General features: G+C 48.9%; 2 protein-coding genes across 9 annotated transcripts in view; both read right to left on the minus strand.

Moving 5' to 3' along the window:
* Positions 1-14,006, minus strand: part of CR1 (complement C3b/C4b receptor 1 (Knops blood group)) — a 78,796-nt gene extending 64,790 nt beyond the window's left edge. The window contains exons 1-12 of the mRNA XM_027695033.1: positions 13,781-14,006; positions 12,764-12,910; positions 12,100-12,291; positions 11,430-11,529; positions 10,808-10,893; positions 10,171-10,383; positions 9,463-9,645; positions 8,380-8,568; positions 7,751-7,942; positions 6,785-6,967; positions 6,077-6,265; positions 5,584-5,763 (exon numbers count right to left, since the gene is read on the minus strand). Coding sequence (XP_027550834.1) covers positions 5,584-5,763; positions 6,077-6,265; positions 6,785-6,967; positions 7,751-7,942; positions 8,380-8,568; positions 9,463-9,645; positions 10,171-10,383; positions 10,808-10,893; positions 11,430-11,529; positions 12,100-12,291; positions 12,764-12,851 — 1,795 coding nt within the window. The 5' untranslated portion in view covers positions 12,852-12,910; positions 13,781-14,006. The remainder of the gene's footprint in view (positions 1-5,583; positions 5,764-6,076; positions 6,266-6,784; positions 6,968-7,750; positions 7,943-8,379; positions 8,569-9,462; positions 9,646-10,170; positions 10,384-10,807; positions 10,894-11,429; positions 11,530-12,099; positions 12,292-12,763; positions 12,911-13,780) is intronic.
* Positions 14,007-15,555: 1,549 nt separating this feature from the next.
* The window catches only part of PFKFB2 (6-phosphofructo-2-kinase/fructose-2,6-biphosphatase 2), a 14,739-nt gene continuing 3,763 nt past the window's right edge, over positions 15,556-26,531 (minus strand). For 2 of the 8 annotated variants that reach the window (XM_027695300.1, XM_027695303.1), the window contains exons 10-16: positions 25,905-26,009; positions 25,162-25,291; positions 24,047-24,109; positions 23,384-23,457; positions 21,779-21,970; positions 20,544-20,607; positions 15,556-18,884 (exon numbers count right to left, since the gene is read on the minus strand). In XM_027695300.1, coding sequence (XP_027551101.1) covers positions 20,581-20,607; positions 21,779-21,970; positions 23,384-23,457; positions 24,047-24,109; positions 25,162-25,291; positions 25,905-26,009 — 591 coding nt within the window. In that variant the 3' untranslated portion in view covers positions 15,556-18,884; positions 20,544-20,580. Of the gene's footprint in view, positions 18,885-20,539; positions 20,608-21,778; positions 21,971-23,383; positions 23,458-24,046; positions 24,110-25,161; positions 25,292-25,904; positions 26,010-26,531 lie in introns of all 8 variants that reach the window. The other 6 variants (XM_027695304.1, XM_027695302.1, XM_027695301.1 and 3 more) reach the window with 6 other exon arrangements.

The raw sequence follows: 26,531 nt of genomic DNA on the forward strand, positions 1-26,531 counted from the left end.
CTGTTCAGGCATCCCCGTGCAGAGTCTGCAGATGGATATTTGGCAGTAGGAACGTGCACTCTGAAGAGGAAGTCAGTGAAGTCCCGGCCTGTCTTAGAGCCTCCTTTCTACATGACTGTCAAGAAAAACTCAACCACTGCCTGGTAGACACCAGCTTTGAGAAGTTTGTTTCTTCTGCAAGGAGGGGAAGGTTCTCAGAGAGCCCCGAGGACGGACACAGCTGTGAAGTGCTGCACCCCGAGCTCCCTGCTCTGCAACAGGAGCCGTGGGCTCAGCTCCCGGCTGGGACTCACCTGGCTGGCAGGTGGGCACAGGAGGGTCCCAGCTACCATCAGCCTGGCACTGGCTCTCTGGAGCACCACTCAGTCCAAAGCCTTCATCACAGGAGAACCGCAGCACCACCCCGTAGGGAAAGGTGAACCTCTGGGGAAACATCCTTCCCCTCTCGACCACGGGCTTGGGGCACCGAACCGCTGCGGGGAGAGAGCGGAGCTGGGAGCAGGGTCTGGCTGCTGCCCTTGCCCAGGGACAGCAGGGGACAGGTCAGGCAGGGCAGAGCTGCTCCTCCTGCCTGCCCGATGTCAGAGAACCAGAGCGTCTCATTTCCAGATGGATCGTTCCCACCCTGGAGCTGTCGAGCCTGTGAAGGAAGGAGGATCTCCGGGCTCATTTTTAACCCCGTTGTGCTGAGTGTAGCACCCAGGTCCTGCCTTCAGCCTGGTCCCATACAGGAGAAACCACTCACTCACCCCTGCACTCCGGGGCAGGTCCACTCCACGTCAGGTTCTCCCCATCGTCGGAGGTGCAGTAGATGGACTCGTCCCCAATGAGGGACAGACCCTCCATACAGGTGTACTTGACTTCAAAGCCATATGGGAACTGCTTAGTCCCCAAGGCAGAGTGCTGCCCATTGGTGATTCTGGGAGGGGGATCACAGACTATGAGAGAAAAAAAGGAAGAAATTAAGAATTTTTTCATTCCATCAGGGAGACAGAAGGTAGGGAAATAACAGAAGTGAGTTCTTCATGTTCATTCTAAATGTTGCTCTCCTAAAGTCCTCCTTGCTTCATGCCAGCTTTAGCCCTGGCTCTACCAGTGCTCCCAGACTGCCCCAGGTAACCCATCAGCATGACCCCAGTAGCACAGCATGTGTCCCCACCCCCTCCCCTTCAGCCAACCTTCCCTTATCCCCTCCTCTTTTCCACGAGAAATGATCCTGCTCATAAAGGGGATCAGGGAATGGTGAGTGTCATAAACACCTTGAACAGTGCTCTGAGAAATGGCTGCAAGTCACATCAATCAGTGCATTTCATTAATTAGAGCTTTGATAGAGCACGAAAACTTTAAAGTCCTTTAATACTGTGACTTGGGCCCCTACTCCTCACACCTTCTCTGAAAAGCCGTGCTCAGGTCACGAGATTTTCTCCCTGCTGCTCCTACCCTTGGGATGCAATTCCCAGCCCCGCCGTTCCCACTCACCCCTGTCACAGTATGGGATGGGGGGTCTCCACGTCCCATCAGACGAGCACTGGGTCCTCTGGCTGCCCTTCAGCACATAGCCATGGTCACAGTGGAATTCTGCCTGGTGCCCAAAGGTGTACTCGGTTTTCCTGGCGCTGATCTCTCTCCCGTGGGGGATAACTGGGATAGGACACTGCACCCCTGAGGAACACCAGCATCAGAAAGCAGACATTTACATAGGGGGGTGGTCCCTCAGTGGTGGTTTGCTGACCCAGATGCCTCTAAATCAGACGTGGCATGCTCAGGGATGGTAATTATGCAATAAGAACCCCTTCTCTTGGAAGGCAGAGTGACCTGAGCCCCGTGCTTAGCTATAAATTGTGGCTGAGGGGATGGCATGTCACTAACTGCACCACTGTTTGAACAGCCAAATAACCAGCAGGAGCTGCAGATATTCCTTTCCAGCCACGCCACCCTTTGAACAGCAAAATTATAACAAGTGAGAGCCAAAGCTGCTCAATGGAGTCCCACTAGCACAGCAGCACCAGTGGGTGTTTTGAAAACGATGTTATTAAACTGATGCTTTGTTGGCAAAGCAAAGGAAACGTTGTACTTACTCTGGCAAAGCTTTGGGACTGCGGACCACGTGAAATTGTTAAGACAAGTAGTTGTTGGAGACGCTCCAGGGATCAAAGTGAACCCGTGTCTGCAGGTGTAGATCAGGGTGGTCCCGACTAGAAACTCGTGCCGATGGATTAGGTCAGCGTGGTCGACAGCAGGAGGGCTGGAACACTGACCTGGTGACAGAGCAGGGGACAACAGGGAAATGGGAGGTCTCCCCCAGGGACCCAATGGGATGAAGCTGAGCCCTGCCTTGGTGGAAACCCCAGGAAGAAGCGAGGGACAGCAGCAGCCCTGCTGCAGGGGGGCACGGGGTGAACTGAGGGGGGAACATAATGGGGAGAATTCACCAAAGGACATGAACTTAATGAGGATCTGTATTCTCACAGACTTTTGTGTGCAAGACACTGAACCCTTGGTGTGCCCTGCAGTGAGGGACAGCCCTGCAGAGCAGAGGGAGTCTTGCCACCCAGCACCACCCAGCACAGCTCACGGCGCTACCCACCCTCCAACCCCTCCTGCGAGCACTGCACTTGCTTTTAGCAAAACACAAGCGGGTAATTACACCTGGTAAAGACAAGGAGAGAGGTGTGTGTGTACCTGGGATGCAGGTTGGCAGCCGCGGGTACCACCTGCCGCCGCCCAGGCACCGCACCGTGGTGGCACCCAGGGCCGTGTAGCCGGGGTCGCACTCGAGCGTGGCCGTGCTGCCAGAGGTGAAGTTCTCTGCAGGTTTCAGATGACCGTTTGAAATATGAGGGGTGGGACACTGGAACTCTGTGGATCACCAAAAAAAAAAAAAAAAGAAAAAAAAGGGTTTTTCAGCGCAGCACTAACAGGGATCAGCTGTCGCTGCAGCTCCGTGTGGCGAGAGAAGGCAAAGCAGTTTAATGAATGCAGCAGAAGGTTTAGGGGCTAATCAACATCTTTAGCAGCCACCTATAGGACTCAAACTGTGTAGGGTTTCCTTTCCACACAATCAAACACTATTTCCTTGGAGCAGGGAGGTGCTGGGCTGGGTTGTGCACACTTGAGAAGTTTCTCAAAGGATCTCTTTAAAAGAACCATCAACTTCCAGGCAGAAGCTGCAAATTATTCCCCTTCCTAGAGGCATTTATTACTCTGCAGACCTGCACTTCTCCTGGTTTGAGGTCAGCCTGTGGGATGTCTGACAAAGCACCAGCTGCCTTTAGCACAGCTATGGGCTGCCCCAGGGTGAGGCATCAGCCTTGGTACCATAGAATCAATCACAGGATTACAGAATGGTTTGGCTTGGAAGGGACCTTAAAGCCCATCTCATTCCACCCCTTGCCATGGGCAGGGACACCTTCCACTAGCCCAGGTTGCTCCAAGCCCCATCCAACCCGGCCTTGGACACTTCCAGGGATGAGGCAGCCACAGCTTCTCTGGGCAACCTGTGCCAGGGCCTCCCCACCCTCACAGGGAACAATTCCTTCCACTTATCCCATCTACACCTTCCCTCCTTCACCTCAAGGCCATTTCCCCCCATCCTATCACTCCATGCCTTGTGAAAAGTCCCTCTCCAGCTTTCTTGGAGCCCTTTAGGTGCTGCAAGGTCTTCCCAAAGCCCTCTAAGCAAAGCTGAGCCACAGAAACAAAGAAAACAAGGACGGAAAACACTCACCGAGGCTCCCAGTCAGCTGCAGCAGAAGCACCACCAGTGCCAGGAGCTGCCCAGGGGGGCAGAGGAGCCCTGGCATGGTGTGAGGAGCTGCCAGACCAGCGCTGTGGGAAGGAGAAATCCTCTCCCTGCTGACAGCCCCACGGGGAAGGGGAAGCAACTGTGGGAAGCTGGGGTCAGGCCAAGCAAGTCACACCGACACCACTCCCCTCCCCAGCCCTTCTGACCTGCCCACGGCCAGGGCTGCCTTCCCTGAGCTCTCCAGCAAGGTTGTGCCATGGGAGGGAAGGCTGCTCTGCCCTCTTCCCTGGGGGAAAAGAGGGAATAAAGGTATTTTACAGCTGGAACCACCCTGCAGCATCCTGGCCTCACTCCTGAAGCACATTTACCCAGGGGCAGGCTGCTGTGCAAACACCCCCCACACCCAGAGAACAGCACCCTCCATGCTTATCAAGCCATATTTATTATATGCACTTTATATATTATATATAGCTATTATATATATTTAATTTATATTAAATACTTTGCTTTCCTATAGATAGGACGGAATTATTAAAAGCCAGACAGAGCTGTCGTTGCAATTGCAGTTTTATTATAATCTCGTGGTGAAGGAGTCCTGGTCCCATCACAAGACACATGGTCTACACAGCACTTCCCCTCTACTGGATGTTGCAGGAAAAAAAAACCAGCCTTTTTTTTTTCCCTTTACACTTTCTTTTGCTCTTGGTGCACACCCAGAGATGTGGCACTGCCGTGCCCTCGGATCCATCTGTCCTGCTTGGGAAGAAAACCTGGCATTTTAGTTTTGCTATAAGACAGGCTTTGAAGTTCTCTTGGTCACAAGCAAACTAACAATGCAGTGAAGTGGCGAATGAATGCACAGTGGATAAACTGGGCAGCACTGGGCTATACTGGGCTGAAGAGGTGCAGCAGCTGTGAGGTGAGTGAGGGTTGGTGACTCCCGTGCCTGTTTGTACCACAACAATTTACTTTCCACTCGGTTGCTTTCTAACTGTGCATTGCCAAGTGCAGCAAACAGATGTAAAGCTTTCAAAGGTATGAAGTGATGTACAAACTTAACCCCCCCTGAGCTCTTACAGAAGGAGTCAGAAGTCACTTTGACTCCTCACGTGACCAAATCTGTTCTGTGGCCGATTGCTAAATTCTGTTTTGGCTACTTAAGTATTAGCACGAATTACAAAGTCATAAAAAAATCCTCAGTCAGCATCATTATTGAACATGCAGGGGACAGTTGCTACAATACCAGTGACACCAGTCAGCTGTATGTTCTGATTTCTAGCTCCCTTTCAAGTTTCTGGATCTCCAGGTAGAGTTTCTGGACTTCCAGCAGGGTTTTCAGTTCTGTCAGAGGAATTCCACACTCGAAAGCTGCTTTATTTCGAAGAATCCTCTCACAGGTCTCACGCTTTTTCTTTAAAAGAACCAAAACAAAGACAGCATGAGATTCCACCGCGGGGTGACAAAGCAACCACCTTCATGAAGTTGGACCAAGGCTATTCCAGACTATAAATGGGGCAAAATACAGGAAAACCTGGGCAGGTTGGTGGTACTTACACAGGTGAGTGGTGGTACCCAGGTGCCATCAGCTGAGCAGGTAGTTGTTGAAGGCACCCCTGACCGTCCGTTACGTTTGCAGGAGAAGGACAGAGTTTCATTCACCTCATAAAATAATTTGTTCCTCTGCAACACTAAGTCCTGTTCCCATGGGGGTCTGGAACACCGAACTGAAAGGGAAATGCAAGTCAAAGAATAATGTCATGGGAGGAGAGGGGTCAGCTCTGCAGATCCCACCCATCGCTGGTGATACAACAGAGCAGCAACCCCGGGCTGGGACTCACCTGGCTGGCAGGTGGGCACAGGAGGGTCCCAGCTGCCATCAGCCTGGCACTGACTCTCTGGAGCATCACTCAGGGCGAAGCCTTCATCACAGGAGAACCTCAGCACCACCCCGTAGGGAAAGGTGAACCTCTGGGGGGTCATCCTTCCCCTCTTGATCACAGGCTTGGGGCACCGAACCACTGCGGGGAGAGAGCGGAGCTGGGAGCGGGTTCTGGCTGCTGCCCTTCCCCAGGGTCAGGCAGGGCAATGCTGCTCCTCCTGATGCTCTCTGCAGCAGTTCTGTACTCAAATGCCACAACTGACCCTCAGCTGCCTGCTGAAGGAGACCCTGAGGTGTCAGTGAACAGCTGCTGGTGTCGAGATGTCAGCACAGGAGCTGCACTGGTTAATGCCCTCAGAGTTTGGAGCTCCTGGAGCTGGGCAGGTTATGGAGCTGGGGCTTAGCCAGGTCCTGGCTTCAGCAGATCCATACAGGAGAAACCACTCACTCACCCCTGCACTCCGGGGCAGGTCCACTCCACGTCAGGTTCTCCCCATCCTCAGAGGTGCAGTAGATGGTTTCGTCCCCGATGAGGGACAGACCCTTTGGACAGGTGTAGGTCACGCTGGCACCGTAGTAGAACTTCTTAGCACCCATGCCATCGTGCTGCCCATTGGAGATTTCTGGAGGGGGGCCACAGGCTGTGGAATAAAGGGAATTGATAAGAAAAGAAATGTGCAATTATCATATTCAGGTGAGACTCAAAAGTCACTTCTGGGAAATCAGTACAGAGTTTGTTTCGTGTTTGTTGTCAGGCAAATTCACAAGAAGTTGCTGCCCGGTTTCTTACAGCAGCTCAAGGCTCCCACTTCTTCCTCAGCTCCTACCTGGATCACGTCTATATTAGGAAATATTAGGATTTTTCCAGTGGTGGACTCAGCACCCCTGGAACTGTTCAAAAACCCTGTGGATGTGGCACTGGGGGGTCATGGTTTAGTGGGCATGGTGGGATTCAGTTGAAGGCTGGACTTGATGTTCTTAAAGGTCTTTTTTCAACCTTAATTATTCAGTGATTCCATCTCCAGGGAGAGAACACCTGGCTCAGCCCATGAGCTGATGATCAGCACCCTGTTCCCCAGGAGCTGAAGGGAGATCACCTACTGATGGCTGTTTCCAACACCAGCCCACGGGAATGCTTCTCATCTGTGTGTCACACGTACCTTTGTCACAAAAGGGCAAGGTAGGAGCCCAGGTTGCATCAGCCTGACACTCGGTCGAGTCCGGGCCCCAGAGGGAAAAGCCCTCATCACAAGCCAGCTTCACTTGGGTCCCCACTGTGTAGTCATTTTTGCTTTTCTGAACCTCTACTCCGTGAGGAATGTCTGGCTTTTGGCACCGAGGTTCTGGAAACAGTGGGAAATAAAGGACGTCATGTATTTCCAGAAAGGACTTCTATGGAGAAAAGTTACCAAGAAATATGAACCCTGGACAAAAGATGACTCTCATCCAAATGCAGCTCTCGGTGCTTCCTCTGTAACCCCAAAGGGCCAGGGCAAGGAATCATCCATGCTCTAGTGCATGGGAGGTGGAACAGGCTCTTTCCTCCTGGCAAGGTTTCCCTGAGCTTTTGGGCTCATGGGTGCTGCTGTGGTGCCCCATTGCTGGGTTAGGAGCTGCAGCAGGGTGAGGTATTTACACTGTTGTGTTTTCTTCTGAGAGGGGAAACGCGTTGAGAACATCCGCTGCTCCCAAGCCTCGTGTCAGCAAACCATCCCAAAACACAAACCACATCCCCTTCCAGCTGGGTAAATGTCTCCCAGGCTCCCTAGGGACCTCCCAACCCTCTAGAAGCTTCCAGCACGCAGCCCTTCACCCCCCAACTCCCCAGACACAAGCTCAGCTCTGCCAAAACCCTGTACTTTTTCCAAGGCAATTCCCAGGCAAAATAATGATCCACCTGGGCCTTTTGCTGCCTGTATATTCCAAGTTAACACAGGACAACCAGATCTGGGGACACGTGGCAGTGGAGCAAAATTCTCTTTGGCTTCTACCATCACCATCTAAGGTCACAGGTAGATTTTTCTGGGAATGCCAGTAGACAACTTCAGCCGTACAGAGTAACCCAAGTCTTGCAGTCAAAAAATAAGCAGTCCCCAAATCAACACGTTTCACAAACTCTGTCCCACCTGGAACACACTCTGGTGGCACTGGGTCCCATCTGCCATCACTCATACACCGAAGTGTGATGCTGCTGCCACGACCTTTGAAGGCAAACCCATCTTTGCACGTAACTTCCAGTGTGTTTCCATACACATAATACGCTCTCTCGTACCATGTGAGCTTTCTGTTTGGGATGTGTGGATCTGGGCAGCGAATTCCTGAGAAATGCCACACGTTAGCAAGTGTGAAACCACGGCAAAGCCAACAGCAGGTTGTGAGCAGAAAAAGAAGAATGCTTTGTAGGACGGAGACACATCACGACATTGAATCTGCCCCCAAACCACCCCTGGGCCAAACCTCGGGGATGGAATGTTTGCCATGCAGCCTCCCCGCTGGATGGAACAAGGGACCCTCGACACCACAACGGCTTTTTCCAGAGGTTCAAGGGGCTAGAAAGCAGAGCTGGTGAATAAAGCAAACTCTGCAGCCAGGGGATAAATCAGAAGAAATCAAGAGTCGCAGCAAAGACGAGCGCGGTGCCAAGCTGGGCCCCTGCAGCATCCCCCCTTTCCCCCACCTCACTCTCCACGTGCAGTTCCTTCACTCAGCAGTAATTCTGCCAGATCCCAAGCCAGCCAAAGGGACAAACACTTACTTTCACATGGTGGAGGGGTTTCACTCCAGGAGAAGTTTGCCTGACAGCGGATGTTCCGCGTGGTTTCTCCCGGGCTGAACTCGTGGCCCTCCTGGCATTCGTAGGTGACCACAGTGTCCACAGGGAACAGATTGCCAGCAAGTCTGGCTTTAACAGCATTATACACATCTGGAGGGTCACTGCAGCTACCTGAGGGGGAGACACCAACTTAGGGATGTTGCCAGTGGCACAGCAATGAAGCCCGTGGCGGTACAAGAGAATTTGGGTAAAAATCACGGGCTCACGTTGTTCATTCTGAGATGCACTTAATCATCCAAGTTCAGGAATGGTGGAGGAGACAAATGAGGACATATAAATATGGTTTTTGCCCCTGGAGAGACTTTTCACAAGGGTATGGAGAGACAGAACAAGAGATAACGGCCTTAAACTGAATTTAGATCAGATACATGGAAGAAATTCTTCCCTGTGAGGGTGGGGAGGCCCTGGTACAGGTTGCCCGGAGAAGCTGTGGCTGCCCCCTCCCTGGAGGTGTTCCAGGCCAGGCTGGATGGGGCTCTGAGCAACCTGGTCTAGTGAAATAACAGGGAAGTGGAATGAGATGAGGTTTAAGGTCCCTTCCCACCCAAGCCATTCTATGATTTTGGACTGCATGGTAATTTTCACTGTTACAATGAGATGCAATTTCTAATCAAGTTTATATTATCTGAGGCTCTGACAACAAACTCTGAAAACATTAAATATAGAAAGGTTAATTTAGTCCCTTTGAATTCTAGTGAGAAATGCTCTCCAGCTTGAACAGGATGAGGCTTTAGTCTCTATGGCCCCAAGTCATACATTCCTAAAGTCACCTTAGTGCTACAGAGAGATTTGCCCCTCCCAAAAAAACCCCAAAAATTTCCATCTTAGAGCCATCCCTTTCATGACCTCATGCTTTTTTAGACGGGAACTTCATGGGCATGGTGGGATTTGGTCGAAGGTTGGACTCGATGACCTTGGAGGTGTTTTCCAACGTTAATGATTTTACAGTTCCCCAAAGCAAAGCTGCTGGAGCAGGTGGAGCAGCAGTGGGACCATCACACTTACTGAGCAGGCAGAGTGGCGGGGGGGGGTCCCAGAAGTTGTTGTTCTTGCACGTGGAGGCGTCGCTGCCGTTCAAGGTGTAGCGGAAGTTACAGTCGAACGCGACGGTGTCTCCGTAGCTGTACTCAGACCTGTACCCACCCAGCAGCCTCCCATTCGCCACCTTTGGAGGCTCACAGGTCACCACTGTGCCAGGGAAATGCAGGGAATCAGCAGTTAGGCTCAAGAGGGGAGATGAGGGTGTTAAAAACATTCTCATTGCTAAAGGCACATCCACCAAAAAGGCTGAAGGTGGATGTGACCAGGCAGCTGATGAGGTATCTTTGTACATCTTACTCCACTTTACAGCATTTTTTTATTAAGGTAAAGCATAATAAGAACACAGGGAAGGCAGCAGGTGTCACAGCAGGTGTTGGTGGTGTTATATTTTACAGAGGCCAGCAGGTAAGATGCATCCTCTGGTCTGTGAACACGAATAAAATCCCATTCCCATGTGCTTCCTGACAGGATGATCATGATGGGAGACCCTAACTCCTGTTACAGCTACCAGGCTCAGAGGGTCTCGTCTGCAAGAGGTGATTCCAGCAAGATGAAGGAGAGAGAAGCTTCCAAGGAGGGAAACAGCTGAGCAGAGCAGGAGCAGGGGCTGTGAAGGGGCTGGTGCTGCCATGAGCAGGCTCACACCCGGCCCTGGGCGTGGCAGCAGCTCACCTTTGCATTCTGGGGCTGGGCTGCTCCACACACCATTGACATTGTCCGTGGTTGTGCAGACAATAGAGGCTTCTCCCACCAGGGATAAAGGTCTCTCTGCCCTCCTGGCACTGCGGCACCGGTACGTGACGGACTCTCCGTACACAAAGAGCTCCTTGTCAGCCCCACTGTGCTCCCCATCAGCTATTTTTGGAGGGGGTTCACACGGTATCACTGTGGAATTGGGGGGAAATGGTAGTTGGGAAGAAAGAAGAAGAGAGAAATTATTTAATTGGTTTTAAACCAAAGGTCTGGGAAGAAAAAAGTTGAAAGACGAGGTGCCAGAAGGGTCAGAAATTAAGGGCAGGTCTCGAGGGAGCTGCACACCAGCCCAAAGGCAGCAGTTCTGACCAGGCACTGAATGGTTTTGTGGTATCCCAGTCTCACTTGCAGCTGCCTCACTCCCAGAGAGCGAATACATATTTCTGCAGGATGATGCAGGAAGGAAAACACAAATTAAAAATGTCTTCCCAGGCTCCACCACGCATTGAAATGCCAAAACCCTCAGCAGAGAAATGCAACAGCTTCTTTATCCAGCCCCAGTCACACTCCAGATAATTAAAGGATAGATAATAGATAATTAAGGAACTCTACTTACCCTCACACATGGGAATATCTCTGTCCCACGTAACAGCCCCATTTTTAATCACACAAGTAATCTTAGAATTTCCAAGCAGTCTGTACCTGTGTGGAACAGGGGAGAGGGAATTGCTTGGCAAATTTAGTTCTGATTTATCACCAATAACATCACCATCAGGATGCTTTGGGCTTATTTGTCATAATTACAGCAGATCAGAAATTGGCCATCAGTGTCATTTTTTTCAAGGACACGTTGGCTTTTGGCAAAAGCATTTTTTAAACTAAAAGCATGATATGTTTCTAAGGAAAAACATCTACCTTATCAGCTGGCTGTAGCCATCCCTACAGCTCTGAGTTCAGTGTTCATGCCTTTTCTTCAAAAAGATACTGAAACATTGGGAATGTTTTGGGAAGAGCCAGGAGAGTGAACACGAGTTTGGGAAGAACTGCCTCAAAGGAGGAGTTTAAGACACTCAGTCCTAAGGCTCTCAAAGGCAAGTTTAAAAGATATTTCAATCAGGGTCTGCAATTACCTACACCAGCGTGGCTTCTGACAGCACAGGCTTTAATCTAGAGGGGAAAATCTTTGGAAAAACAGCTGGACAAGAAGAGGCCCTGTGCCCCAGGTGCTCTTGGCTTACCCAGTGTTGCAGGTGAAGTTCACTGAAGAACCCAAACTGAGCTCCTCTCCCAGGATGAGTCTGCCATTGGGCGGCTCCCCGGGGTAGGTGCAGTGCTTGGCTGGGAACAACAGCACTCAGTCAGCTCTTACTGAAAAACTCCTCCAATACTGAGCAAAGGGATGGACCAGAAACCTCCAGATTTCCCCTCCAACCCTAAATTATTCCATGTTTCACGATGCTGGCATCATGATCTGCTGCCTCTGCAGCCTAAGCAGGGTTTGCAGTAACACTGGTTTAGTTGTCTCCTCACAACTAAAGGATTCTCCTACTCCAAGTCAGATACTTTTTTTTTTTGACCCAAGAGTTACAAAGTGCATCCTTTGAGTCAGCAGTGAAAGGCAGCCAGGATCAGAGCAGATTTCAGCTCCTGCCATCATTGCCAGCACTTAGTGGAATGAAACCAGTGTTTCACATCAGGTCACTCATTGCCCAGCATCCCCTCAGCTCACTATGGATACTTTGGATACTGCTCCAGCATCAGCAAACAAAAACCATCAGGAGTCACAGAACCACAGGATGGTTTGGGTTGGAAGGAACCTTAAGAGTTTATCTTGTTCCAACTCCCTCCCACGGGCAGGGACACCTTTCACTAGACCAGGAAGACCAAGTCAACCCAAAATATACTCACCTGTACACATGTCCTGTGATCCATACCACCTCCCGCTTAGTCCACAAACAAGGACATTACTGACACGATTATTTCTCGTATAACCTGGACGACAGACATATTCCACCCTGGAATTGTAGGGAAATGAGGCAGTGCTCGGGTACTGCTGCTTGAGCTCTGCGGATTGGAGACGCGGCGGAGCGTCGCAGACACCTACGGACAGGAGCTCCATCAGAAAAGTGCTGGGAGGAAAACCAGTGGGATTTCAGGCCTGATTCACTCTGAACGTCCAGATGAGGACATTTCAGCACCCAAAGACTCCTCAAAGCAAAGAGGAGAAGTGCAGCCTGTGACTGTGGCTGGCAGGGACCAGGAGGAGCATCACCCCTCCAGGTCTTGCTCCTCACCCAGAAGTTTCAAAGGCTGGTCACAAAGTCTAGATTAAGCATTTTTTTTCTCCCCAGTTAGTAATAATTATTGCACTTCCTCAACTAGAATAATTTTCCATCTACTTTCCACAGAGAGGAAAAAAGGCAAAGGAAGATGGACTCTGATCACAAAGATTTACAATGCCCTTGAAACGCAAAGGCAATGAGGAAAAGAGAAGGATCCAAGCCTTGTGAAAGGCAGGAGAAGGTTGTCCTTCAAGGGATCTTAGTTTATCCTGATGGACTCGTTCACTTACTGTGGACAGTCACAATGAGAGCAGCAGTGAGGAGTGACCCAAGGACGGCAGCACGATCCCGCTGCCTCCCCGGCTCCAGAGCTGACATGTTTATTCCTGTCTGGAGATCCCACAGATGTTACCACATTCCTTCCCTGGGCCAAATCTCTGTAAAAATAGTAGAGGGGTATTTACACTGAGGGTAAGTGAACAGGTCTTATTTCTCCATCCCCGAGCTGTGCCTACAGTGGTGGCTGGGGAGTAGAGGGAACAAGAACGGAATTCCTTTTCTGGAAGCAAAAAAACCACCCAAGACAGACTAATATCTTCATTCAAACCACAAAATAAACACTTCATAGTTTGTCAGCTTCAACTTAAACCCACCATATTGCCATCACTGTTCTTCCCAGCCAGTCAACAAAAGTAACACTGGCAGGGCCATGAGTTAGTCTGTGCCTTGTGGAAAAAGTTCCCCAAGATGTATCTTATGGGTAGAACGCTCTATTTTTAGTACTAAATCTCTTGGAAGTAAATTCCTAGTCAGATTAAATCCTGCTGGAATCACCAGTACAGTCTCCTAACAATAAATTACCCTCAGAAGGAGAGAAGTAAAAGTTACATCAATTTTGTGCAAATATTAACTGAGTAAAGCTATAAAACATACAAGTCAATCAAACCAAATTGCTTTACCAAATGGAATTTAACTCCAGTTTGCCAGGTTAGTACCTGCCAGCCCTAGAGATCAGTAAGAGTCCTCTCTGTATTACCCAGGATCGTTTTTGAGCCTAAACTCTCCCAATGTTACAGATGGTCCAAGCACCTGCCTTCCTCCTGGAAACAAGGCTCTTCCTCGATGCTTTCTGCCCTAAACCCAACACTTCCCTTGGCTGTTTCATTTCTCATCCTTTCCTTCAATCCCAGTTACAACTTCTGGCATAATTTGATTTAATTCACTGATCTTTGTGCCTGCTGGAGTCGCACTAAAGCTCCAACCCAGTTCCCAAGAGCAACACTTAAAGCTCTGTGGTTCTGTCTTACCTGGAGGTCTGGAGGCAGGAGATGGAGACCTGGAGCGTTCAGCACTTCCAAGACAAAGCAGTGACTGTTCCCATCCAGTCCCCTGGCTCCAGGCACAGCTAAAGGAGGAGTCATGACCCGCCTACATGCTCAGCTATGGCTCCATGGAGAAAAGCTTTCTGCAGAATTCTGCAGAAACCAGGGTCATGCCAGCTGACCCATAAATCATTAACTCCTCCCGAGCAATAAGGAAGTAGTTTATTCAACCCACAAAGCAAAACACAAAAAAACTGAATGCAACCCAAGCAGATGTTGAAATTGTTTGGTTTATTGTGTGGAGTTGCCAAGTCTTTGTTGAAATGATCCTTGCTGAGCTGCCCCACCGGGCAGCAATGGCACACAGCCAGTGCTGGACCTCGGGCAGGGTCTCCTCAAGAGGGACACATCAACCATGAGTTCAACCCTTCTGACCTCAGAAGCCCATGGCCAGCATTCAAAAAGTGGTTTCTTCAACCAGCTCCACCTCTTCCCAAGAAAGCCCCAGCAGCTGGAGCTCAGCAGGGTGTGAGGCCCCAGGGAGCATCGCTCAGAGCCGAACACCCAGAGCCACAGAATCAATGAGTGGTTTGGTTGAAAGGAACCTTAAACCTCATTTTGTTCCACCCCCTGCCATGGGCAGGGACACCTTCCACTAGACCAGATTGCTCCAAGCCCTGTCCAACCTGGCCTTGATGAAAACTCAGATGCCCTTCAGCTCATTGCAAGCTGTTCCTGGATCCAGCTCTTGCTGGTAGGTCCTTTTCCAGTACCAACTTTTGGTAGAAGTTGTCACCACTTGCTCCTTTGGCTCCACAGCTTCATCCAGGCTGGAGTCACCATCAAGTTGGTGATGGACTTTTTACCCCAGGTTGTGCTTCTTGCAGGTATTTGTTTGTTCTACCAAATCCAACAGGGTTTTGCCTTAACAATTTACCACATCCCTACCCTGAGTGGGATATGTTACCTTGCTGAAGTTCACCTGAAGGTCACCTGGTTTAGTTCCTTCTCTGCAGAACACAACAGGAGGCTGCATGAGCAGAGACTTGCTCACAACAGGCGCTGACATCTACGAAATATTTACAGGAATCCAGTTAATCACAAACACAAACATAGGCTTCCCGGATTTCTATTTTTCCAAGTGGCCCAGAACAAGCCACTTTGTGGGCCCAAACATCAGCAGCTCCCCCAGGGGCACCCAGGAGGTCTTTCAGCATCTGCACAGGGTGTCGTGGGCATCAGCCACACGAAAAACCACCTCCTGCTCTGGCAGCTGCTGAACAACCCTGAGACCTCCTCAACCCACAGCCTGGAGTGGCACAAACAGGATAAAAGGAGTTTTGGAGTTTTCCTTGACCACACCCAAGGCTGTGGCTGGTCCCTTTGGGACCAGCTGGTTTCCAGCTGGAAATCAGAGTCACACCAGTTGCTCCTCTTGATGTCTTTTTTTCTCCTAAAAAAAAGAGATGTGCTTTAAAAAAAAGCATTCCTGCCCTAACAGCTCCATAAAAACTCTGAATATCTGAATTCCAATAGCTCCAATAAAAACACCCTTAATGATGAGGGAAGGGGAACAGCACCAGGGTGTAAGATTCTCCATTTCCAACTCAAATCCCAAAACCCAGGGACACCTGCCTGCCCCTGCAGACCCTCTTTCTCCAAACACATTCCAGAGACTCCCTGAATTCACCACTGTCTCAGAAAACCAGCACACTGTGAGCAGTTAAAGCAAACAATGGAAAAGAACAGAGGAAATGATCTGTGTTTTTTTAAATCTCTTTATTGTAAATAAAGGCTGATGGCTCTTTATGCCCAAGTGCACAGAGTACACAACACACAGCACAAGCTGACATACACTGCAGCTTTTTAAACCTAAAAGAAAAAACACATTAGAAGGCAGCAGAGCAGGGAAGTTTACAAGCAGATGGGTGACATCCACATCAGCAAACACTAAATACAGAGGCAGCCTGCCAGCAGTGCTCAGGGACCGAGGAGCAGCAGGGACAGGGGGAGGTGGCACCAGCAGTGCTCCCCCAGCACCTTCCAGAGGGGCACAGAGTGAGGGCTGGGGACATCTCCCCAGGCCAGGTGGGTCCTGGCCATGCTGCTGCTGATGCCTCTCATCCCACAGCTGCTCCCTGTCCACCTGGCATCAGGGCCAGGCTTCCCAACCATCACCCACTGCCGGGAAGGGGACGCCTGGCAGAGGTGGCAGCTCCAAGGTCACAGCCAGTGCACACAAATAAGCTACCCAGGCTGGCTTTAAGCCTTTTTTTTGCCCTTTTTCCAGTTTTCCCCACTGCTGGCAGAAGAGATGGAGCAGGTTTTTTGCCAGAGTGATCCTTTTTCTCTGCAGTGACCCATTAGTCCCAAGGGTGGCCCTGTCACTGCTCACTGAAGGTGACAGCAGCCACCACCACCTTCACTGCTGGAAACACGTGGGCAGGAAAATCACAGGGTTGCAGAAAACCTCCCATCATGGTAAAATGCTCTCCAAGGTGCCAGGCCAACATTCACACCTCCAAACCCACCACCTCCACCTGCCCCAGCCCACGACACCAGCTCTGCTCCCCCCTGACAGCACAAGCCGCTGCTAAATCCTGTTCAATCAAAAGTATCGATAAAAAACCCAACCCCATTGTGCAACTGTTGTTTATCTGGGTTATCTGCACGCCCAGTGCCAAGGAAATCAGGTGATTTCAAGGAAATACCTGGCACAGGCACCTGCCAGGAGAGGTGTGGGCTCACTGGCATCACCCCGGCCCTGCGCTCAGGGCTCAGCAGGACCTGGCGTGGTGGGTATGATTCACCCTCAGGGCAATGATCTGACCACAAATCTGCTGCTGCTCTGCTCTGGACACCTGTGTTTTAAAAACACACGCCTTTCAAAGGCTAAAATGCAGGAGGAAAAGGCTCAAGTCAGGCTTTAATGAAAGCACCGAGGCACAAACACTGCTGTCAGCAGGGAAGGGATGAAGCTCCATCCTTCCATGGCCAAAACAAGGACCCACTCGATGGGAATAAGGGACCCCCACAGCCACTGATCCAAACTACAGCCCCGATTTTTTAGCAGTGATTAAAGAAAAAAAAAAAAGCCACGACCACCAACACACAAACAGCGACATTCACAAATCCCAGCAGGTAAAAATATATATTTTTGTCTCCTTACAACCATTAACTACTCGATGACAACGAACATAATTAACTCTTTAGCAAGTTATCACAGCATGTTGTGCGTAAACATCCTACAGTACATTTTCTACTCCTTTTTTTTCTTTTTTTCCCCACAGAGCAGGAGGTTTTTTGGTCGGAGCTGCCGGCCCGACACGGGCGGGTTTGTGCGTTTAGAGCTTTTTTGGAGTGTGACAGCACAAAACTATCATGGACAGGCTCTAAATCTCTTCCTTCAACGTTTTATTTTTTTTTTTTCTGGCTTATTCCTAAGCACAAAAACGTTTAAAACCCAAGGCCGGATGGTTGGAGCAAACCTGCCCCCTGATGGGGAAAAGCCTGAGGAGCAAAACTACTAAAATTCAATTTCTTGTCACCGAATTTCCTCTCTCTGTGGCACAATTGCTTTAGATTATCATGTGCTTCTGCTCCTCAGGAATCCTAAGGGGTCAGGATTAGTGCCTTGGTCCTCTCTAACTCAGTTTTATCAAATTAAAGCTCTGGGAGTGCTTAAAACAACCAGGTTTGAGCTCAAAATGCTCAGGTAAGCCTCAGGCTTTGGGGCTGCTGAGCTCCTCCACAGCCAGGGCACAGATTTCCCTAACTATGGGCATATCCAGCATTTATTTACACATTTAAAATAAGCAACTTCTGGGTCCCAGAACTGCTCAGATAAATCCTGGAGTCAACTGGAAACAGCAGGTCCAGAACAGCCTCCTGCTCTGTACCCAAACTCTCCTTTCTTCACTCAACCTGAGGGTTTTACCCTTATTGCAAGAACAGCTGGAGTGGGGTAAAATGGGAGTTTGGCAAAATGGAAGTCAAGGCTTGAGGGGAAAAAAAACTATAAATTTGGGGTTTGGGGGGTATTTAAGTCAGACACAGCCAGACACAGCTGCACCACGTGTGCTCTAAACACTAAAAAAAACCAGCTTAAAATGTGAAAGGCAGCATTAGACACGGGTAACATTCACAGCTGATTCACAGGCAAGTTAAAAGCTTGTTGGGGGCCTAAAATTTGGTATATTAAAAAGCCAACTGGTAAAAATCTTGTGCTTCCTGCAAACCCTGCCCAGGGGCTCCACTGTTCCCAGTCACTAAGCAGAGCCATGTTTTTGGGGGTAATGGATAAACCATCCACAAAAGGCAGGAAAAATGAGAGAGAAGATGAAGTTTAGGTCAGGATGCAAACCTAAAGTAGGGCTTGAGGTGGGATTTAAAAGCACTGGTAGCTGTGATGCTCCCAGAGAGGGACAGGAGGTTTTATTCCCATCTGTCCCTCACAGGAGGCATCCCGTGGGATGTGCTGACCTGGAAATGGGATGTGCTGGGTGTTACAATCCCAAGCAAAAGCCTTCCCAAGCAAAGGAACAGGCTCAGACAGGGAGGACTCACATCAGCAGTCCTGGAAGCAAAGTTAAACTGGAGCTCTTTGGGTGGCTGAACGACACAATAATTGTGCTTGAACTTGGAAATAACTTGGAAATGGCAACAGATAAATAAAAACTCGGGGATTTTGCCTGGTAGTGCCTTTTCCAAAGAAAAGCTGCCTCAGCCAGTAAGAACATGACTATTTTGTCATCACACTGTGGTTAGTTTTGGCATCTAACCAGGAGGAAAAGACATGGGGCACTATTTTAATGCCCCCCCAAAAGCCCAGGGATACGTTGGCTCATTAAAAGCAGTTTGAAAAAGCTCCATAAATGAATTTTCTCCAATCTCATGGACAGACATTCCAGCATTTGGAAAGAAAAGACACAGGCAAGACTCTAAAAACTCAGTTCAAGGCGAGTACTGGCCGAAGGGGCTCACTGTGCTCCGGGGATGCTCCAGTCCCAGGGCTCCTCCTGGCCATGGAATTCCCAGCAGAATCCAAGGGGAAAAGCACGAACCTCTACACTGTTAAACTGGCCATTCTCTGCAAAGAAAAGATAAAGAACTGAGGTCACACCAAGGAACTCAGGGGATGGTAAAGCAGGTGACAGCTCAGCTCAGCATCGGGGACGGACGGACACACTGACAGCAGGATCCAACCAGCTCCAGGGAATTGCTCTGTGTGACAGGAACCACCTGAGGATTGACTTATTTACTTCCAGCCAAGCACACAACAAGCTGTTTCACACTTGGCATCACCCTTTATCCTCTTACCAAGCCCCCCATCACAGCCTGAGATCACACAAGCTCAGTGGAGAACCTCAGGAGTAATGAAGCAGCTTGGTTACTTTTATTTACCTTCTCCATAGGAAAACACACTTCCAGAACAACACCAGAACCATTACAGCAATCACTGTGCATATTAACCACAATAAATACTTATAGTTTTGATAACATTTCTTCGACTACCTCATTCAGGGTCCAACAGGCAGCAGGAACACGCTCAGGTCAGTACAAATCACAGCCTGGATTTCCCACAGCTGCTCTTCATGCAGTGTCTCAGGGCATAGAAAATCCTCACAGGGCTCAAGTGCCTGCTCAGCTGCAGCACTTTGGGACTGCAAACCCATGTGTGAATCAGCATCTGCAATTTGTCATTACCTGACCAGCTCCATTTTGCAATAAAAAAAAAAATAGCACAGCTTTGGAGGCACTTTGCTGACAATTAACACGAGGCATCAACACTTAAAATCCACCAGGCAGGAAATCCAGACCCTACATATTTTCTATTTACAATTGAAAAAAAAATTAAAGTAATTATAGAAACCCAGAATGGTTTTGGTTGGAAGGGACCTTAAAAATCATCTCATTCCAACCCCCTGTCATGGGCAGGGACATCTTCCACTAGACCAGGTTGCTCCAAGCCCTGTCCAACACTTCCAGGGATGGGGCAGCCACAGCTTCTCTGGGCATGGCTTGTGTGCCACAACATGTGTGTAAATACCAGTGATGGAGAAAGACAGAACAGCCACATTGAGAAAACTGTTGGAAGAGCTTCACTTCAAGGGCAAAATGAAAATAAAGCAAAAAGATATATATCCAAACAGCCAAATTAATTCCAGCAGGAGTTTCTCAGGTGCAGAGGCTGAGCCTTCCTCACCTGGCAGAGAGGACCACCCTGCCAGGGTGGAACAGGAAGGAGAAGATCCCCTCCCAAACTGGAATCCTCTCTCAACCCTGATATCTGGAAACTCAGCCAGCTACTGCTTTACTTTCTTGCCCTAATCCCAGCTCTCCCTTTGACACCAGAGCACCAGGAGCAAGAGGATCTGCCCAAAAGCCCCCCAGACCACAATCCTCCTCCAAAATCCCTAAAACCAGCCCCACACCCAGGCAGAGGGGAGACACACGTGGGACCCTGCACTGCTCCCCTGGCTCAGCCCAGCAGCACCAGTGTGGAGCCACCCCATGTCCTGGCCCAGGGATGGAACAAGCTCTGGCTCAAACACCCACCATAAGCATCAGTAAACCCAGTTGGAGCCCCTGGATCAGTGGGCTCAGCATGGCAATATATTCCTCCCCCACTGTTGTCCCCCTTAAAGGCAGATTTTACACAGCAAAAGATCCCTTCTGCTCCGTGCATTTGCCTTTGCCCAAAGTGGTTTCCACGCAACATTAATCAAGAGAAGTCCTACTTACTAACCCAAAAGAGAGCACACACAAGCTGCTTTCAGTGGTTCTCAGGGGGAAGCATTTCCCACTGGAGGCTGCAAAGGAAAGAGAGAAGCACAGGAGAGCTCACAGTGCGTTTTAAAGGAGATTTAAAGAGTAAAAGCAGCAAAGCAAATGAGGGAAGAAGTGAAGCATCCCCAAAATTTCATGTTAGCCCAGGGCAGGCTTGTATCAGAGCAGGAGCTGATACAAGGCATGGACACTGTGTGCTGCAGCACCTGGACACCTCCTCACTCCACTGCTCATCCCAAGGGCTCCATTTAGACAAGAGATCCCAGGACAGCACAATCCCTACAGCCCTCACAGCCCCAGAACCCAGGGCTGACTAAATGCTCCTTCATCCCAGAGCTGTCAGTGCCTCCAGATCACAACTGCAAACTGGAGAAGTTGGGCTGGGGATCCCCAGCTGGAAACACCCCCAAATTCAGACCATGAGCTGTCTGGGTCCTCCCCAGCCCAGACTCCTCATCCACACCTGCTGTGGGAAAAACCCACCCCAACACAAAGCCCACTTCCCACTGGATCCCACTGGGATTTTGGGGATGCCCAAGTCAAGCCTCACCAAGTATGAAAACACTGGTGTTGTATCACCCCTTCTTTTACTCCCTGGGCTCTTACTCTGCTAACAGGGAGGAGAACAAGAAGCTGGGCTCACTAAAGAGCTTGGAAAACTCCAACCTCTAAAATATCCAGGAGTATTTTATAACCTCAAACTGCTGCAATTTGGGCACCCAAAGGGCCCAGACTTTGCTCAAGAAGCTGCTGACGTTGGGATCTGCAGGGAAATGGGCACCAATAAAATCCCAGAGGCAAAGATTTCCTACCAAGTCGCTCCGGGGCTGGAGCAACACTTGGCTGAAGCAAAAAAATCGGGACAAAGAGGGTATTTGTAACTCCTTCCAATCAGGTTTTAGCCAGAAAGCAAGATACTACCCAGAATTAACCACCCTGTGGCACTGATGGAAACTTGCCTGCACAGAGCCTGATTTTGAAAGCCTGTGGCACCAGAATTTTAGTTTCATGGGGGGGGGGGGTGTTCACATTCTAGGGGGTTGATTTTTGTGATTTTTTTTCTGAAGGGAGTCCAATCCAGGATGATTTCCATGCAGAGGCAGCGCTCAACACCCCGGGAACGGTCTGGACTTCAGAGAGGACCACGCACAGCCCGGATGGTGGTGGGGAAAGGGAGCATAGGGAAGGTACCACCTGGACACTGACTTCCAGCTGCAGCTGGTCAGCCCCATCTCGAGCTTCCAGGGATGGAAGAGGCCCCAGCAGGTCGAGGGGTTTGCTCCCAAGGCTGTGATGCCGCGGGCGCTTTACCGTGTCCGCGCTGGCCCGCGGGGTAAAGCTGTTCCTCCTCATCCTGACAGGGCTCTGGCTGCTGGGGAGCTCGCTCTGATGATCCCAGACGGAGGGAATCACACGAGGAATGAAAAGGGGGAACCACAGTTTATAAAAGCACATCATCACACACCTCCAGCGTCCCCGCCCCGAATCTCTCATCAGAGGGGCAGTGGTTCGGTGACCCCACACTGGGTTGTGCCTCCCCCAGCTGAGCACCAGTGTGGAAAACAACTAAATCCGGCTTGGAGGCAACTGGAAAGTGCTTTTTTCAGCAGTTTTGCTTCCCTTTGGCATTTTTGTTTTGCTTAGGTTTCGGTTTGGGGGTTTTATTTATTTATCGATCGATTTAAGGGAGGGGCAAAAAAAAAAAATAAGCAAATAGAAGCCTCTCCCTTCTTTGTGCTTCTTTTCCCCCAAAGCAGCAGTGATGCCCAAGCAAAGCAAAGAACAGAAATAACCTCCAAGTTTTCCAATTATTTCAACTCAGGGATCACACACGAGTTGCAAAAGTGATAAATCCCAGAGTGGTTTGGGTTGGAAGGACCTTCAAACATCATCTAGTCCTGTCCCCTACCATGAACAAGGACAGTGCCCAGCTGGAAACCACCAGCATGGGACCAGCCACAGAAATCTTGCTGAATATCCTCATTTTTAGCATTTGCACTCAGCTGGACTGAGCTCCACAAACCTTCCAGCCACAGCTGCAGGTTCCCAGTTTCTCCACTCCCTCGGCATCAGGGATAAAAAAATAACCATATCCCAGGAAATCAGCCGAATAGCTCTTTATAAAATACAACAAGAGGCAGCTAAAAGCCTAAATATACCAAAACCACTTAAAATGTGATGTATTTAGATTCCCTGTGAACCAGCCGAGCAGAGCTGGTTTGTGCTCTTTAATTGGGGGAGCTAATTAGAGGTAATGACCGAGGCATTCCCTGACAGACCAGCCCCTCTGCAAAACAGGGTTTGCAAAAGCAAGAATCTAAAATAGCAGCAACTTCCACAGATTTAGCAAGTTCCATACTTTGCTGAACAAGGTGGATGGTCAAACAGTTATTTAAGTAATGGGAGAGGGTTTCAGAGAGAGAAAAAACTCATCAAGACAAGGAGAAAAATCCACTTTAAACCTTTTGGCAAGTCTTTTTGAAATCATCACAATTAATACGAACAAGCACCACCAACAAACACCTCATTGAAAACTGAGAACGAGACCTGGGATTTAAAAATCTATGTCCTAAATTTGTCCATTCTGCTTCCTACAATAGCTCTGGAAAAATCTCCCCCCCCGGCCTGGGAAGCATATTAATTCTGCCTACAATTAATTCTGCTTCTGGGGATTATTATGAAGTGAGTCCTTCTGCTCACTGAAAGCCCATCAGCCATTTCTAGCAGGTGTTTAGGAGTCTCAGTTCACTGATTTATTTTTGAAAAGGTAAAAAGCCAGATGCATGCACCAAGACTTACTGAGTTCAGGGAGGGTTTGTCACGGTGGGTGTTCACTGCTTCCACATTCAGGGTAATGGTCTCCACTTTACAACCTTTACCAAAAAGGAAGAGGAGTTTTTATGAGTAAATTACTAAATAAGCAATTATTTTTATTTTTTTTTAATATTGAAAACAGCATGGAAAGTGAGCAGGAATAAATTTATTATTTTATTGTTTTAAAATAAACCACCTCATAAATACACAGTTCACCCTACGAATAGAATTTTACAGAATTAACTACTTTGTTGCTTTGACTGTGAGAGCACAGCCCTGGGTTATCTGGGCTACAGGTCTAAACAGAAAAGCCATTTTTACTGACTGCACCCCAGAGCCAACCCCAAATTTGGAGGCACAAACAGCCTCCCTCATCCACAGGGAAAACCCACAACTACCACTTGTTTACAGGAGAGGCCAGGGGAGAACACCCTTCACCCCCACATCTCCCTCCCCACTGTTCCCCCAACACCCCCACACCCCAGAACCCTTTCATATGTTAACCTTTGATATGTTAACAGGTAATAACCTGTTTATAATTCCCTTTTACAGCATGGCCAGGTGCTGCCACACAGGGACACAGCCCTGCCCATCAGATCCACACACACACAAACCAGGAAAAAAAATGAAAATAAAGCCAGTATTTACCGTAGGCAACAGGAGTGAGCTTGAGGATGGTGTGGAGGGGGCAGCGCAGGTAGGGCAGCTCATCTAGGGCAGAGAAGGTGTTATGGGGTCACCTGTGCCCAGGCAGGTGATGCCACAGCCCCCCTGTCTCCTCCCCAGCCCCACAGCAGCAGGATGGGACCAGCCCTGGTCTGGTTGAGGGTGTCCCTGCTCCTCACAGAGGGGTTGGACCAGACCCTTTTAAGGGTCCCTTTAACCCAAACCATTATTTGATTTCATGACAAATGTTCTGGAAGCCATCTGGGGATTAGGGAGTGTGGATGGTACCCAGATATTCAGCCATCTACACCAGAGAGATATATAGAAATAAAGAAAATTGTACTTGGAAATAACACTGTAGCCCAGTCTGGTAAATTACAGCCATCCTTGAGGCCCAGCTGGCTCAGGATCTTTCAATAATTGGCAGGTTAAGGGTCGAACTCAATGATCTAAAAGTTCTTTTCCAACCTAAACAACTCCCTGATTCCACTTCCAGCCAGAGGAAACCTCTCCAGCAGCACAGGGGTGGGAAATCACCACAGCAACAGCTGCCACGGACCCACAGGAGCTTCATTTGAAACTGCTTTAAAAGTTTATAAACCTTATTAGAAGCTTATTCACCTCATTAAAAAGTTTTATTGAACTCTAGTGCCACTCACTGGAGCTTTATAAAGGAGCTTGAAGCAGACTGGAAGTAACTTCCAGGTGTGCCATGCAAGGGATCAGCATTTCCAGGGATGGAGCACTCCTGCCAACCCTTCCAGGCTACTGAGGCATCACAAAAAACTTTTCCTTTACATTAAAAAAAAAAAAAATAAATAGTCCCCTACACATTCTGTGAGTGCTACTGCTGAAAACAGCTCCAGAACCAACAGCAGGAAAAATCTGCATTTCTCCCACCACTGCACTGCTGAAATGCAATGGTTAAAGCATTTCTGAAACGTTTGCTTTCCTTCTTTTTTTAAGCAGCTCATCCCTTGTGGGGAAAAAAAAAAAAAAAGAAATCAAACCAGCAATTACAAGCTACCCTCCCAAAAACCCTGTGAAGGAAGTAGTGAGAAAAGCCAGCCCCCAGAATCATCCATTTATTTTTGTACCTGCACTCTTGTCAAGAAAATAAGCCAACAGGCACCTCATAACTGCCTGGTGGGAGATAACGAGGACGTTGCCTTGTCGTTCCAGCTCCATAATTACTGGCTCCAGGCGTTGGACCAGGTCCTGGTAGGACTGGAAAAGAAACCAGGAATTCTTCAAGGGGGGTTTTGTAAACAGAGGGTTAGAGCAGAAGTGGCAATTAGCAGTGTCACATTCGGGAAAATGTCAGTTAAAGTATCAACTGGATGATGTGGTAAATATAGTTTAAAAAAAAAAAACAAACAGCAGAAGGTGAAAGTGTCAGAACCCTCAGACTGTGGGAGCATTCAGATTATTGGTAACTCAAGGAGTGAAGTAAGAAAAAAACCCAAATAAAATAGCAAATGATTCATTTAAACAGGTTGTGAAGCAAACCCAGAAACTCCAGACCACAACCACAATCGTTTCCTTCCCCAGATGGTTTTTCAATGACAATTCAGGCCTTGGCCAAACCCCCTCTGTGTCCAAGGGGAGCATCCCAGGACTCAGCAAGCAGCCCAATTAATTGATTGGAAGCATCAGCTGCACACCACAGTGAAGGAAATCAATAAAACTTCCCTCAAAAAGAGAACTAGGCATCCTAATGCTTTCAGTTTCTCATACAAATATTGGCAGAAAAAGTTAAAATTGAGTCAAATCTTTCAATTCTACACATGTGTTTGTTTTACTGTACTTTGTTTTATTGTTATTTCTTAAAGGTTTTCACCTCGCCTCCAGGATAGCGATAAAGATATTTCTCTTGATCCCTCATTGCAAACTCCTCTGGATACTTGGCTTCAATTTCTGCATAGGTCATCTCTTCACAGACCCCCTGAGGGAAGACAAACTTGTTACCACAAACCTCACTTCAACAGAGGTCCAACAACCCAACAGGAAGGAAGGAAAAGCAGGAGGCTGAGATCAAGGATCCCTTTGTGTGATGGAAACGTCAGGTGTTGCATCAGACACAGCCCTGCTCTCAGAGCCTGTGTGCCAGGGTGGTTTGAAGAGGACAGTTTTGGTTTTATCTCAAAACCCATGTTTGCCAGAGTTTACTTCCTTTACTTCCACAGCAACAACCCTGCAATTTCCTGAGAGAACCAGAGTGGGAGCAGCAACCTTTGCCCACCCAGCAGGGTGTGACAGATGCCTGGGATGTTCAATGTTATTTTCTTCCCCCACACCAGCTGGAACATCCCCAGCAAGGTCTGGCAGCTCCAAACACTGTCAGCCCTGTACCAAACTCATCCCAAACCTCATCACCACGGCTGGAGTCCACAATATATAAATAAATAAGCAGAAAACAAGTGATTTTATCATGATTAATTTGGTTTTTTAAACATTATTTTCCACC

This window comes from Neopelma chrysocephalum, unplaced genomic scaffold, assembly GCF_003984885.1.
Source record: "Neopelma chrysocephalum unplaced genomic scaffold, ASM398488v2 Primary Assembly neopelma1_100, whole genome shotgun sequence".
NCBI classification, from domain to species: domain Eukaryota; kingdom Metazoa; phylum Chordata; class Aves; order Passeriformes; family Pipridae; genus Neopelma; species Neopelma chrysocephalum.